At 42.8% G+C, this 15,829-nt stretch overlaps 1 protein-coding gene across 2 annotated transcripts; it reads left to right on the forward strand.

Annotated features, from left to right (window-relative positions):
• Positions 1-979: 979 nt before the first annotated feature.
• Positions 980-11,509, forward strand: LOC308578351 (E3 ubiquitin/ISG15 ligase TRIM25-like). Of its 2 annotated transcripts, XM_081178619.1 has the most exons (9): positions 988-1,630; positions 3,333-3,428; positions 5,059-5,292; positions 5,403-5,425; positions 6,368-6,504; positions 7,971-8,001; positions 9,067-9,098; positions 9,642-9,710; positions 10,314-11,509. In XM_081178619.1, the coding sequence occupies exons 1-9, from the start codon at positions 1,070-1,072 to the stop codon at positions 10,331-10,333; spliced, it is 1,203 nt and encodes a 400-aa protein (XP_081034745.1). In that variant the 5' UTR covers positions 988-1,069; the 3' UTR covers positions 10,334-11,509. The 2 variants fall into 2 exon arrangements, 1 of the variants encoding a protein (XP_081034745.1); XR_014003893.1 differs by lacking the exon at positions 7,971-8,001 and having other exon boundaries at positions 980-1,630.
• The last annotated feature ends 4,320 nt before the right edge of the window (positions 11,510-15,829 follow it).

The following is a 15,829-nucleotide window of genomic DNA, read 5'->3' on the forward strand; positions in this document are numbered from 1 at the left end:
CTCTGCTAGGCATGATGCTTCCTAATCAGGATTTCTGGGACAAGGTTATTAGCATTCAGATGAGGGTGGCTGGTTTCGCCTTACTCTATATGGGCAGACACATTAAAATAAGGGCATCCAGGAAAGCAGCCTGGCAATGATCCAAAGCTAGAGGCAGTCTTCTATACTTTACTTCACACAGAGGGAGGGCCCAAGGACTACTCTGTTTTGCCATGTCTGGCTGTAAGCACTTGACGTCACGAAGTGCCAACCCTCAATTTTCTGTTTTGTATAGCAACTTAGTGACTTTAGTCACTTTTATTTTGTGATCTGCCTTTGAGCATGCTATTGGAAAAGTGGGATACAAATTTAACAAGCAGATAGATAGATAGATAGATAGATAGATAGATAGATAGATAGATAGATAGATGATAGATAGATAGATAGATGATAGATAGATAGATAGATAGATAGATAGATAGATAGATAGATAGATGCTGTAACACACCTCGGGATCTTACAGTGAAGGGAGGGCCACAGTACAATGCAATACAATTATAATTAATAATATTTGGTCAAAAATGAGGTTCTGATACTCCTATCTTGATAAAAGGACCATAGGTGCCCGCACAAAGTATTATTTTTCAAAACATGCATAGGATTCTCTACTCTGTAGCACCACACAAAATGAAAACTGGATCCTTTAAAATCTACCTCTTCACTTTGATTTTAATGAAGAGTCTTAGATGCAAGGTTTCCTGGATTTGTTTTGTATGCTGTCTTATGGCTTGAGTGCCTTATGCTTTCTTTTATTTTCTATTGTATTTAAGTTGGTTTTCTTGGAGATTGTAAGTCACTTGTGGAGGAAGTTCCACAAAAAGCGGAGTATAAATCTTTAATTTTTTAAAAAAACCCACCAAATAAATAAAATAGTAGACATCTTCATTGGAAGAGCTGAGTCTATTGTGCCAAATGCCTGGAAATGTTTTGTTTTGTTTTTAATAAAAATAAAAATCCTGCAAGTTTCCTTTCATTGAACTGGAGCTTAGCTAGTCTGCATGGATTTTGGATCCATGGCAGAGAGACAGCAATGGAATTTGAAACAACCACCTGCTGGAACATGGTGACACACGGCATACATGGCCGTCCTGTGTCCCTGAGCTGGGGCTGCAGGAGTTCTCTTAGGACTCTGCCCAGGGCATACCAAACACAGTGCAGGAGTCCAAAGCCAGCACCTCCTACCCTGTGTTCAAGGTTCATGCCAGGTTGTCAACAGAGAGCTGGCAGTTCCTCGCTGCCTACTCAGAACGAAAAGCCTCCTTGGAAGCTCAAGGGAAAGAGAATCATGATTCCCTGCGATTTCTGCCTAGGGAAACCTCACTCAGCGGAGAAGAAGTGTCTGACCTGTGAGGCGTCCCTGTGCCGGGACCACCTGAGGAAACACAATTCGAAGGCCACCCAGAAGAACCATGCTTTGGTGGCTCTTGGGACCGCTGGAGCCCAGGAGGAGGAGAAATGCCCAGAGCATGCCATGCTGCTGGAATGCTTCTGTCAAGACAACTTGGCGTGTGTTTGCAAGGCCTGCTCCACCACTGGCTCCCACAGCGGCCACAGCGTCGTCGCCCTTAAGGACGAGTATGACAAGCAGATGGTAAGGGGCTTCAACCAGGCATGGAGTGTTCCAAAAAGGTCCTCCAATTAAATGTAACAGAGAGAGATGTTTTAAATAGAATGGCAGAATGTGGAAGTAAAGAAAGGGATCCTGCAAGACTTTGAAACAAATAGTATTGGGGGGAGAAAACGAAGCAAAAAACATCAAGCATCAAGTAGCATTCAAAGCCTGATAACTAAGGAGTAGCAAATTATACTTGTGGGGTGTTTTTCTAATGGTGAGGCATATATTTATACAAATATGTAGTCAGGGGAAGGGCTGTAGCTCACTGTCATAGAGCATGCGCTTTTCACCCAGAAGGTCCCATTGAGAAATGACACCAAACCAACAGTGGAGACTACCTATAGACCTTGCTTAGCCTCAGCACTTTCTGCAGGTATCTTCATTTCCGTGCTTGACAATGTGTTTGTGCATTACAGTTCCTGGCATTGATCATTGACTTTTTCTCCCCCTCTGAGCATGGCAGTATGCCAGCCAAGATTAACAAACACTCCACTGTGTGTTAACAGCCCTTCCCAGAGAACACCTTATCAACAGCCCCTGATAGATTAGAGCACAATTTTGCAAAAAAGTTAGTGGTAACTAATGCCATTGCTTTTAATTTATGACCTTCTGTAAGAACCTGCAGCCTGTTTCTAGAAGAACAAATTTTCTGTTTGCTTGTTGTTTGCCGCCCTAGGCTCCTTCAGGAGGAAGGGCAGGAGATAAATTACACAAAAAAATTACAAAATTACATAAAAAAATAAAAGTTCTGCTGAGGCTAGTGGGACTTTGACCAGGATATGGGGACAGAAGAGCATTGGAACACCTCTGTGTACTTAATTGCATACTTGATTGTGCTTTAAATCATTAGGAGTCTAGCTACTTGGGAAGAAGACCCAACATATTATTTGAAAAGACAAATTTAGCAGAAATTCACCATCATGGCAGCCCAAACATACAAATGGAGTTCAATGGGAGTTATTTCCAAGTCAATGTGCATTCCATTCTCAAAATGCAACCACAAGCATCCTTGCCAGGATGCATGGCAGCCACCTGAGAGTTCTCAAGGAACTCACATGTGAAATTGCTGGTCTTCAAAACAGAAATATGTCCCTCGGATCAGCCTCCATACCAGAAGACTGGGAAGTAGCTAATGCAACGGCAGTTTTAAAAAAGGAATTGGGGGGGGGGTGGTCCTGGAAATTACAGGCCAGTTAGCTTAACGTCAGTCTCTGGAAAGCTGGTGAAAAGTATTGTTAAAGATGAACTAACCAAGCACATAAAAGAACAAGCCCTGCTGAAGCAGAGCTAGCATGGCTTCTGCAAGGGAAAATCCTGTCTCACAAACCCATGAGGGTGTCAACAAGAGTGTCAGCAAGCATATACACAGAGGTGATCTGGTTGACATAGCATACCTGGACTTTCTAAAAATGTTTGATGAAGTATCTCACCGAAGATTCCTGAGTCAAGAAATAAGCAGTCAAGAAATAAGAGAAGTCCTCTTGTGGGTCAGGAATTGGTTAAGTTGCAAGAAGCAAAGAATAGGAATAAATGGACGCCCCCTTCAAATGGAAAGAAGTAGAAAGTAGAGTCCCCCAAGGATCAGTATTGGAACCTCTGCTGTAGTTGATTAATCTACCAAATAAACTTACTGAAATGTACAGTTCTGTGATTTCCCTTCTGTTTTTCTCTTAATCAGGTAATTCTCTCACGGATTATGAAATCAATGCAGGAATACAAAACTGCCACAAAGAAGACACTCCTACAGCTTCAGAAAAGTGAGGATCAGATAAAGGTTTGTGCTGTAACTTCATGATGCCATGCATCACTCTCAGGTCCCAGGTGGAAAATAATGAATGTGTCTCCAATATGCTTCTCCATCCAGCTCCCCAATCTTTTCATTTTAACTATGCAGCACTTTTGGCCAGTGACTCTTTTCACCCGAAGGTTTATCTATCATCTATCTATCTATCATCTATCTATCTTATCTATCTATCTATCTATCTATCTATCTATCTATCTATCATCTATCTATCATCATCTCTGTCTGTCTGTCTGTCTGTCATCTATCACACATGGACACAGATTTAGTTAGTGCACCTTCTATTTACTGTCTGGACAGGCATGTGTTTCTACACCCTCTTCAGATACTTAACCTCAGAGGAAGGACTGGGTTTTTTAAAAATGGCAACTCTAGTGTATGTGTATGTGCACCTGGTTAAGAGTGTGTGACCACTAACAGACACTAGGGGGCTTCCAAGGCAGCACTTCATATCACAGACCCACACAGAGCTTGTCTGAGGCCTGGGGTGGGAGTCTTGTTAGAATAAAGTTAAAAACTCAAACAGAAAAGCAGCTGGGCCCAGTGGCAGAGCTTCATGCTCCGGCACCGGGGGGGAGGTGGAGGGTAGGTGGGGGCGGGGCTGGCGTGTGCCCTGGGGGCGTGGCACGCTGCCTGCGGTGGTGTGGTGCCCAGCACGGGTAGGGGCAGCCGCGATGGCACCCCACCAGGAACACGCTGCCAGGGGCGGTGCGCTCCCCCCACACTCCTCTTCCTCTGCCAGTGGCTGGGCCCTGACAGGGGGCCCTGGCCAGCTTAGCTCTCCAAGGCCCAGGACAAGGGCTACCCCCTGCCTCTGCACAGCCCTGCATATCAGGCAACCTTTTCTGCCACAACAGAAGACTGGTGAGATGTGAGCTTCTGGTACTACTTTGGTGCATGTGCTTCAGTTGCTGGGAAACCAGCAGGGCATGAGAAAAAGAGCACCCAATGGTAAGGAAGCCAAAGTCAAGCCAGGGAACAAGCAAGAGATCCCAGCCAAGGTGTCAGTGGGTAAACCATTACAACTGAACTACAACTCCCAGCAGCACCAGACAGGAGAGATAGGCTAGCTGAGGCTGATGACACCAGGTTGGGGGAGGTTGTATTAGGATCTGAGAATTAAAAAGCTCTGTTGACATTCAAGCTGAAGTCCTATGCACACTCATATGGGACTTACTGTTGAGTATATATGCATAAGTTTGCACTGCACATTACTCAGTGGCGGTAGCCACAGGATAACTGAGGCAAGAATACTTTGGTGTGATCTTCTGAGGGGCTGATGCCCACAGTGCTTTTCAGAGTGACTGGCAACATACTTGGGAGGTTGCTGAGAGCTATAAACTTGATAGCTTGGTGGCCTGTTTTGCGGAAGCGATATGTCATTTTTCACTATAAAAATGTTATCTGACATATATAGTCCCCACACCTTTTAAAATAATGTTTTTTTCCTACTGGAGTTTTATGAACAGGGGAGGGACTGTGACCACGGAGCTAACAATCCTTTTTAGCCTAGATAGGGAAGGATTGCTCAAGACACCCCGGGTTTATGCCCTAAGTCCAACAATTCAACTGTAATAAAAAGTTGCCATCTTTCTTTCCTTAGAACAATAAGAAAATGTTGACAGATCAGCTCTCCAGAATCTTCCAAGAGATCAAGTCTCAGGTAGATCAGAAGGAGAAGCAGATCCTAGGTGACATCCAGTCCAATGAGAAAAAGCAGCTGGCTGACATGGCGGCTCTGAAGAAGCAAGTGGCAGACAAGAGGGACATGGCTGCCCAGGGCCTTCGGGAGCTACAAGCACTAACAGAGAAAACAGATGCTTGCCTCTTCCTCAAGGTGAGCAGCTTTTTCTCCCCTTCAAGTTAGCAAAGTCTCATTTGCTGGATGCCCCCCTTTCTCTGCGTGCAATAAAAACAATTTCTTGTTTTCTTTTTGTCTTTCTGTAGGATTTTCAGCTAGCCCAAGAGAGGTAAGTTGCACATCACACATTCCCCTTTGTTTGCCTGTCACATAGACTACGCTGCTCTCCACATGTACGTGGTTTCATATGGTGGTAATGCCAGGTAATGAGAAGCTTGGCATAATGGGAGTCTTTTCTCTTCCTCCTACATCTTCTGAAAGTATTAGCTTCCCTACCTTCAGGAATGTGCTTTTGCCTCTTCAGTAGCAATAACGGGACCATTTTGGATAATTGTGCTAATGATATGTGGCATCTAGTTCCTAGATTATTGGTATAGGAACTCAAGATTGGCTGGTGAGAGCCGTGCGGTTGAACTGGAGCAACCAGTTCAAGCCTCTTCACACTTTGAGCTTCTCATGTAGGGGAGGGGGACAATAGGCTCAATTACCTATTTCCTCCCAAGGTAAGGAAAATGACATAACTAAGCCTGGCAGGACAGCTTACTCTGTGGTATTAACCCCTTCATGCATTAATTGGACAAGCATGTTGGGTATATGAGTCCAGTTAACCCACACCTCACGCTCAGAAGATGGAACGGGGACTGACTCAGACGGTCCCCATTCCCTTTCTGTGGTGTCTGGAAACTATGGGGCAAAAGCCTCATCCAAGTCAGTGCTTGAGCTTTCCCTACCCCCAATCTCCGCACCCTGTCATCTCTGCCCCATCCTGGTTGGCATTAGAGGGCCCCTGACAGGGGAAATCAGCAAAAAATTCCTCCCCACTTCTTCCACTAGTGGACAACTCTGCCGAAACAGACCCCTTCCTGTGAGTGCAAGGGCACCATTGGAATTTCACTCAAAAGCAACAACATACACAACCTCTTCTATCTGTACACTATCCATAGGTTAACTTAGTATTTGCCCTTAGGAGTGACAGACATTACAATCAGGGGTGATGTTTGGTAGGTTGTTTGGTTGCATGGTTGGTGGAATGACCTCTTGTACATGCTAGGATTAAGAAACAGAATTTCAGCAATGACAGTGTGGAAGTGCTGACAGTGCATCTGGATCAGTCAGACATTCAGGATGTCAGAAGTCACACAGCCATGTATATCTCCAACCTAGACGCCCTGATGCAAGTAGTACATGGTAAGTGAACGTACCAAAGAACACCTCTCCCAGCAGTGTTAAGTAAGCTATATAAATTACAGTGAATATGCTGATATGTGAGTAATAACTAGAGATTATGCACTTTGATATATGTGCACAAGCAGTATGCACATTCTCCTGCTAGATACACATCTGCTATATATAGCAACTTGAATTACCCTATTTCCATGCTGCACATTTTTCATTGACTTGATTATAGGACATAGTCTAATTTCATCTGCTTACTCAAAGATACAAAATATAATATAGGTTAAATACCCTTTGCAATTTAGCTAAAAAGATTTTGATGATCGGTCACAGCAGTATAACAACTACGGGACTCATGGGACAGATTTTCTTTACCTTGTTTGTTTTTGGCTATTTTATCCCTTCCAAATGTTTGGTGATGCAGAATCCCTATTAGACATTTCATTTATCCTCATAGCTGACTGCATATGAAGGTTCTGTCTGCTGGTATGTGGGTCAGATCCTGGGCTGGTGTGGAGCTATTTAACTCCTAAGCGACAGAGACTATTAGACACTCCTGCCGCCACCTTTATGGGACTAAACCTAGCTATTATTAACCACACAAACTGGAAATATTAAGACATAGGTGAGTGCTAGAGAATTATCTTCTCAAAGGAGTCAGCCTCACTTTTTCTCCAGGACCTTATGGCAAACTCTCCAAAAGCAAACAGCTTCACTCAAATGTCTGCTTCAGATTTCACACTTCTCTGGATTTTGCAGTACTGTTCTTGGCTCAAACATGTACCAAAATGCATTTAGGACACCTGTTTCAGAATAAGATACATGCAGAAATACATTCACTGAGATAAAATACTCATTTTGTGACAAAATACTATTTAATTATGTATTTAAATTATTTAACTCTGTATTTAATAATTATGTACTGGGTTTAAATATGCATTTAAATTCAAACTTTAGAGTGGAGTTTTAAAAACATATTCACATATTAATTTAGAAATGACTCAGAATAAACTTGTGAATGAACACATGCAAAATCATGGACCAGAAACAGACTGATCCATCCCTTAACTGTGTGAGCTGTTGGATTCCTTAAAGCAGAGGTAGGCAATGTGATGCCAGTACAGCTCCCATCTGCCCATCCCACACTGCCAGTGACCAGGGATGGTGGAAATTGTAACCCAAGAACAACTCAAGGGCACCATGTTGGCTACCCCTGCTTTAGAACAAGGAGAACATCCAAGTCTTGCCTGCCTTGAGCTTGCATCATCTCCTGGTGTTATGATTCATTACCTTGTTCTGAATGTAATTTCGCAAATGACATGCTGAATCACACCTATGGGATCTCTTGAGGCGGTTTGCTTCCGAAACCTCATCATGCCAAATCTGTCCTGGAAATGGGTCTTGCAGAAACAGTTCCTGATTACAAGAGTGGTTTTGCATGAATCAGCTGTCTTGTCCTGTTTTCTTACTCTTCATAGGTAAAATCATTAGCCAAACACAGTGGAGCAGGTAAATCCCTTTTTGTCTTTCAGTCTGTGCCTCACATCCAGCACTGGGTTTTCCATTCATTTGTGCTTCAGTTTAGGAAATGAACAGCACAGGAATTAATACTTCAGATGACTGTCATGGGTTTCCCATACCTTTCTTCACAAAAGAAGAACCTAGTTGATTATTTCCTGATAAAACACATGAAGAAGGATCACAAAACACAGTGCAATCCACATATTTTTTTGAAAAAAAACAAAGACCAAGAGTGGGACAGGATTCCTGCAATTCATGTAACTCTATTTAGTGTTGAAATAAGCTAAGCATTCAATAGACACTAGCCGAGCAAGTCCAAGACATTTTTGCACCTGAGACAAGCTGCAAAATGGTGTCCCCTTCCCTGTCAGGGAAGAAGGGCTGAGTGAAGATCTACACCAGGAGCAAGGAGTTAAGAAATGCAGCTTAGATGGGATTTGCATGATCTGTGTACACAGTGTGTATCATGCCTACATACACGTGCAAGCTTCTTTATGTATGTTATTCTGTCCACATGGACACTGGGCTCATGCAGAGAGTGCAACCCCCCCAGCCCATCAACCAAGAATGACAACGGCTTTGTGTGAACCACCTCTGTTGAATTGCATTGTGTTTTAAGTCGATGCTGCAATGCTGTTGAATTCAATGGGACATATGTCTAGAGCAACTTTGCTTAGCAAAGAGGTGAATAATGTGTGTTGTAGGGGTATTAAAATTGCATTTTGCATGTGGGCAGGTTACGTTTCCCCTTTAAACCAATCATTGAAGCCTTTTTAAAATCTGAATTAAGTCAGCAGAATGCCCTTTTCACAAGATACAACGCAACGAGATGGTAAAAAGCTATAATCAAAGTGCAATGAAATCCTATGCATTCCTCTCAGAAGTCAATCTCATTTAACTCAATGGGACTTACTCTCAGGTAAGTGCAGAAAGCATTGCGGGTGTAGTGTTACGATTTCTAGGATGTTTTCCCATCTTTGTGTGACTTTTCATCTGCTGCTTCCTCTTATGTTTTTTTTTTAATTGATACCCATTATTCTCTTTTATCACAAGGACAATCCCAGCTGCTGAGTTCTCTCTTGATGGTAAGTGTTTGAAACATCACTAATAATTTTCAAGATGCTAGTCTATGTCACCTCACCTTCTCCAAAATTATGCTGCCAACACCTTATAAAATGTAGTTCAGACCATGAATCCTGTGTGATGATAGAGCAGGTAGGAAACTTATTAAATGGGGGTTGCAATTGTTTCAAAACTAGTAGCAAACTGTAGACCTACCTACAATTTTATAAAAGCATTTGCCGCTATTCATACTGAAGCAAATATGCCTGCTTTTCTGTATCTTCCAAAAATTCCATGATGTACTGCAGCTTTGAAATGTGCTCATGGCTCTTACACCAAACTTCATGCACAGTTACTTTTAGAGTTACACCAAACAAGGCAGATACACTCCTAATATTATGGAACATTGATAATGATAGAATAAATGTAACACTTACTTGAATTAAATGAGAAGTGTGTTTGATCAGGCTAGGTGCGAATAGCTGTACATGGATGGGTTTATGACGTTCATTGTCCTCTGCTAATGATAAACACGTTCAACTAGCTATTCCTTTTGTTTCAATCAGATGTGATTTGCAAAGTCTTCCCATCACCACCACCACCACTCACTAGGGATATATCTGGAGAAGACCCAGGTAAGCGAAACAGAATAAACCATGAACTATGAACAACTGACCACTGAATTGTCTGTCCAAGGTCCCCACTATTTCAATGTTTAGACAACTTTTTAGTGATAAAAATCTCAAGGAACAATATTTTCAAATTTGTAGGCTGCAACCTTATGGCTTATGCTGGTACTGTCTGCCCTGCAGATACTTGGAATCACAGCTTTGTCTCCTTTTGTGTCTCCTTAAGTGATCTTTATGGAATACTTCCAGCTGGAATGTAGCTAGATCTGGTGTAGTTGTTTATCTTGTTTAGAGCACCATGCAGGGCCCTTTCAAAGGTTTGTCCAAGTTAAGACTCCAAACTGTCTTTCTCTCATTACCATAAAAGTCAATCTGCTTCTGATCAGAAATTAGCCAGTGGTCCACCAACTGCCTTCTGCCCACCCTGGCAGTAGCAGGTTACTGATGCCTATCATTATGATGAGCTGAAGACTTGGTTTAGAAGAAAGAAGAAAAATGTGGAAAGTTCTGGGCTTGGTTTTTTTAAAAAGTATTGATAATGAGCAGCTAGAAAAGATGATGATGATGATAATGATGATGATGATAGCAGCCTTTCTTCCTCTTCTAAAGGTCCAGACGTTCAGAAATGATGAAACTACTGTAATAAGAAACAAGATCTCACCCAGGTTCACTGGCTATAGAAACAGGAAGATACAAAACAGGAGGAATGCTTTGGAGCTGTCTGGTGGAACTGAGTTGCCAAAGAAACCTAGTGGGATTTGATGATGTCTCAGTTCAGAAAGAGCACTCTATGGGTGCTCATTTAGGTAGAGGAGGCACACTCTACCTGCTGGCTTTAGTGTTTGAAGGGGGCGGGATCTGTTTGATAGTTTTTTGTTTGGAAAATGCCTGGACTACTTTTGTTTCCCATTCCCTGTATTTTGATATGTGTAATAATAATGGAACTACAAAATGTTGAACAAAACATATAAGCAGCCAATCAAAATCCTTTGTGCCGTCCTGTCAAAACATTTTCTTTGAAGGGCTCCAAACTCTGTTATCATGTGCTGTACAACTCCCCTTAGATTCTGTTTTGCAGCCCTCTTGGTAAGCAATTGTTTGTATTGAGTATAGTTGTGTTAATTTGTTTGACAGCATGAAAAGCTAAAAGTGCTGGGTGATTCTTTTTGCTTTTATTGTTCGCTTGAAGCAAATCAAATGGAATCCATTGCCTTGCAAACATAACTCCTGCATAATTAAGCCAATCTCTGGTGATGGAAATAAAGCTTGGGTGGTGATTAGCATACCATTAAGTCCTTTGAAGGAGAAGATGTGTATTGCTGATCTGCTGGGTTCACATTTAGCTCTCTGCAGTTTAAAATATGCTCTGTTGACTTCTGATGTGCTTTTTCTGCATTGGCTTCCCATTCCCATCCAAACAGAACCCCTCCCAGATCACTGGATATGAAGATCTGCCACTCTCCTCCATTCAGAAGTAAAAGGGGGCACTTTCTGGGAATGGAAACTCTGGAAGATCTTAGGAATTTCTGTGTCCACAGCAAGTCACTGTGCTGGGGGTTTCAGAACAGGGTTCTTGGGGACAGAATGGTTTGGTGTCCTCTGAAAAAGCATTCCCTTTCTAAGCATATGGTTGATGGTCCTTGTCTGTCAGGGTTTCTAAAAAATGTTCCATTAAAATTGACTGATATGGCCGTTTCAATTTAGAGGGCTGGTTAAACTGTGATTGCAAAAGTGCCCTAATGAAAACAAGTGCTGAAATTATGTACATGGTGAACAATCTGTGAATAAAAGCCCCAGTGAACAAATCCTAACAAGTCTTAAATCCTTAAAGGGAGGAAGGGGGGAATGTTGCTGGAGAAATGTAATACTTAAAATCAGCAGAACCTCGTGGTCAGTGAATAAGTGGAGCAAGGAGCCTATGTTTCTGCGGTGAATAAACATCCTTCAAGAAGAACTAATATTTTAAGCATTTCATCTCATCCCTTCATATGCATGAGTTCCCTTATGCATGTAGCCAGCTGGAAAGCTCCTGTTTCCTAGTTCCACAAACTACATGTATGCCAAGAGGTTGACAGGGTCCAGAGATCTAGCTGAACTGTACCCTGAGCTAAGCACTACCTGTGCCATAAACCTCACTTATCAGTTCCTTGCTTGGCTTGCACTTTCCTTATCATCTTTTGAGGACATATACTGGATTCTTGCCCAGGGCTTCTGCTACTGCAGTTGTGATACTGAACTCGTGCACACATGGCATTTGAGACCTAAGATCCACACCAAGATGAAAAAGGAGTTGGGGAGTTCAGCACAGTAAAGGAAAACAAAAAAGCAGGTCAGTCAATATTTCTATTCACCTCTGGCCTCTACCTGCAGTAGAAAAAGGAACCACAAGCAACTCCTGAATACCTTCTTTGTTTTTGGAGCTTTGTTTCTCCTATGCTGGAGATCTTTAGCCAACAACAACAAAAAGGTCAGAGGGAGCAACAAATTATTTTGATCACTTTGGCTGCCCTTTATTGAAACTTCTCCTACACTACAATATCCTTATCGTAGCGAGACAACCAGAACTGTACACAGTATTCTGTGGTCGTTACACAATAGATTTGTTATAATGGCATTATATCAGCAGCTTTGCTTTCAGTTCCTTTCTTAATGTTCTCTAGCATGGAATTTACCTCGTTCACAGCTGCTGCACAATGAATCAGCATATTCATCTGGCTATCTACCACAACCACAAGATCTCATTCCTGGCTAGCTACTGTCAGCTCAGATCCCATGTACGTATATGTGAAATTAAGATTATTTTGCCTCTACATGCATCACTTGACACAGGTGAACCTGTCCCTTGGACCTACCATTTCAAGCTGCAGTTGGGGACTCACATGACTGAATGTTCCTTTATATATATTCACACAAAAAACTGTACATGTGAGGGAGAAGAATAGACTAGAACCCTTTCCCCTAACATCTAGTTTTGCAGGTGTACAGATTTTTTTGATTTTTTTTTTGTATGGAGGATTGAATCCTGTGCACCCTTACTGACCGGATGGAATGGTACAGCCCAGAGACAAGTCTACTGCACCAATCTGCAGACATAGCTGAATAGCTGCAAAACACTGCTATGAATGTGGACTGAAAACAAGCTTTTGAGGAATGGTTCCTCTGGCTCTGATTAATTCAGCGTCAAGGGATAATGCCTGCTATCTTTAATCCTAGACTGTTTTAATTAAAATTGAATTTAGGGATTAAGTTGGCACACAAAAGTTCATTAAATAATGTTTCCCGGAGCAGCCTCTTAAAATATATTTGGACAACTATAAAGAGATATTTCAGTAATATTTCACACATACTTTAGGGAGCCAAACTTGCTTTATGAGTATTCAGTGGTACCATGAATTAAAATGCTTTTGGCATTTGTAGTTACAAATTGGGCACCACCAGTGTGGGTGAGCTGAAGATACAAGCATCTTTCTTAATTAAACCAAATTTCTGCATCCATACTATTGAGACTGAGATTTTAAACTGATGGCTTTTCCAATTCTATAATTGGCAATAACAGTCTTCCTCCCAGAGCATTTAGAAATACTTGGTTGTTTTTATACAACATGATTTTTAATGCAATTCTCAAATTACATTTATGTAGTGCAGGGATTTTGTTTTCATATCATTTTGTCATATTAATTACAGCACCAAAACCTGTCATAACTGAAGGCTCTGGAGCCTCAAGTGATTCTGCAAAATTAACTGTTTACAGAAAGGGAGCTCTGAGTTCTTTTTCAGAGATGAAAAAAAATCAGTTCACGTTGCATCATGTTGAACACACAGTTTCAGTCAATCATCATTTGGACAGGTGACTCTGTGACTCCATATAACAAATACAGTTCTTGTGTGGAGGATCATTCATCCGTCAAAGCTTTTAAAAGAAAGAAGAAAGCTTATTCTGATGGATGCTGCATAGAACAAAATTGAGTAAATATGCCAAGATATCAATGAATGAAGAGATGTGTTTTCAGGAGTCTACAATTTTTGGCTGGCCTTGTTGGCCAAGCCAAAGGCTACAGTCACCAGCTACCACCCCCACCCACTGGTAATGAGTGCCTTAAAACAACGGTGTCCTACCCTCTCATCCCTACCTTTCCTACTCAGGAGTAGGAAAGGCAAGTGAAGAATGCTGCCAGTTTGGCCAAGGCTCTCCAGACACCTAGGTCACACAGATGCCAAACAACCTCCAGCCCTCCTCCCAACTATGGAGCAGGGGACGAAGCAGGGGTGGCTGCACAACTGCCAGGGCGATCTCTCCCTACCTCGGCACCTTCAGAATGAAGAAGAAGAAGAGTTTGGATTTGATACCCCGCTTTATCACTACCCGAAGGAGTCTCAAAGCAGTTCCCTTCTTTCCCCACAACAAACACTCTGTGAGGTGAGTGGGGCTGAGAGACTTCAGAGAAGTGTGACTAGCCCAAGGTCACCCAGCAGCTGCATTTGGAGGAGTGGAGACGCAAACCTGGTTCACCAGATTACAACTCTTAACCACTACACCACGCTGGTGTAGAATGGGAGGAAGGTTGGTTGCTCATCACACTTGAGTGTGGCAAGCAGAATTGTTGAAACCTATGTGTCTTGCCTTTCTCAGTTCCTCCACAGAGTGTCAACTGTCTTCACTAAAACCCTCATCCTGCTAAATTATGCACCCTTGCCTATATTTCAGGATGCCTTTTCCCATTGAAGTTGTACCCTAAGAGACTTAACTCCCCACCTTCCTTCTCATATTTTGTCTCCTTTTAACGGATTCTAAATCCTTGATTTGCCACCATTTTGATGTGTGACATACCTGATGGATGGCCCTACCAGCAGAGGCTCAATATAGGAGAAGCATGTGGCAGCTATTTTGAAGATTCGGGACAGATAAAAGACAATTGCTTCTTCACACAGTGCTTAGTTAAACTATGAAACTCACTCTCACAGGAGGCAGAGATGGTTACCAATAGGGATGGCTTTAAAAGAGGACTGGACAAATTCATGGAGAATAAGCCCATCAAAGGCTACTGGCAATCATGGCGATGCTCTCCCTTCACGACTGGAGGGAGTGATGCTTCTGCAGGTGCTAGAAACTGCAGGAGGGGAAGATTCTCTCATGCCCAGGTCCTGGTTGTGGGTTTCTCACAGGCATCTGGTTGGCCACTGTGAGAACAGGAGGCGGGACTAGATGGGCCATTGGCCTGATCCAACAGGCTGCTCTTATGTTCTTCTAGTACTGCAGATCTGGTGTAATTATCTGGCCAGCATTGGCGACGTCATTCCTATTTTGATTTAACACACAATGAACTTCATGCTGCAGTTGTGGATATTTCTCAAACCAAGCAGATTCAGGTATAACATTGCATTAAGATCGGCATGTGGGAGCAAGAAAGCTGGAGTCAAGTATCTGGCATGGCATTAGTAGGCAAGCTTGCCTAAGGTATTTTGGCATTGTTCTAAAACTCCCACATGATTTCTCAAAAACACTTCCCAGGGGTATCATCACTCAAGCTCATTATAATTGTTAGGCAAGGTTGGTTTTGTTATGACTTGTGTAACTGCATCAGCTGGCTAAACATGCCAATTGGTTTATACTACTGGCCCTTTTGGGACGTGGGTGGCACTGTGGGTTAAACCACAGACCCTAGGACTTGCCTGCGACAGGGTGAGCTTCCGTTGCTTGGTCCCTGCTCCTGCCAACCTAGCAGTTCGAAAGCACCTCAAAGTGCAAGTAAATAGGTGGGAAGGTAAATGGTGTTTCCGTGCGCTGCACTGGTTCGCCAGAAGCGGCTTAGTCATGCTGGCCACATGACCCGGAAGCTGTACGCCGGCTCCCTTGGTCCATAAAGCGGGATGAGCGCCGCAACCCCAGAGTCGGCCACGACTGGACCTAATGGTCAGGGGTCCCTTTACCTTTACTGGCCCTTTTATTTTGTGCTCTTCTCCTTCCACCTCCACACAAAAAATGGTAAGTAAAATCTTTCTAGCCGAAAAAGGCCTTTTCAAACTGAGCAGCCATCAGCTGGGCCTTTTCAGAGGCTGATGTGTTCTTGTTGCTGCTGCTGCTGCTGCCATCTGGGGCACCATGGGATGGCAGAACTGGTTCTGTT

This window comes from Podarcis bocagei (assembly GCF_964188305.1).
Source record: "Podarcis bocagei genome assembly, chromosome: 2".
In the NCBI taxonomy this organism is placed as follows: domain Eukaryota; kingdom Metazoa; phylum Chordata; class Lepidosauria; order Squamata; family Lacertidae; genus Podarcis; species Podarcis bocagei.

Bases quoted from the DNA above. Each gene is read 5' to 3' on its own strand.
- LOC308578351 (XM_081178619.1), top strand. From the start codon at position 1,070: ATGGAATTTGAAACAACCACCTGCTGGAACATGGTGACACACGGCATA. The intron at 3,429-5,058 runs GTTTGTGCTGTA...TTCTTTCCTTAG, and splicing joins AAAGTGAGGATCAGATAAAG to AACAATAAGAAAATGTTGAC. The intron at 8,002-9,066 runs GTAAATCCCTTT...TTTTATCACAAG, and splicing joins AGCCAAACACAGTGGAGCAG to GACAATCCCAGCTGCTGAGT.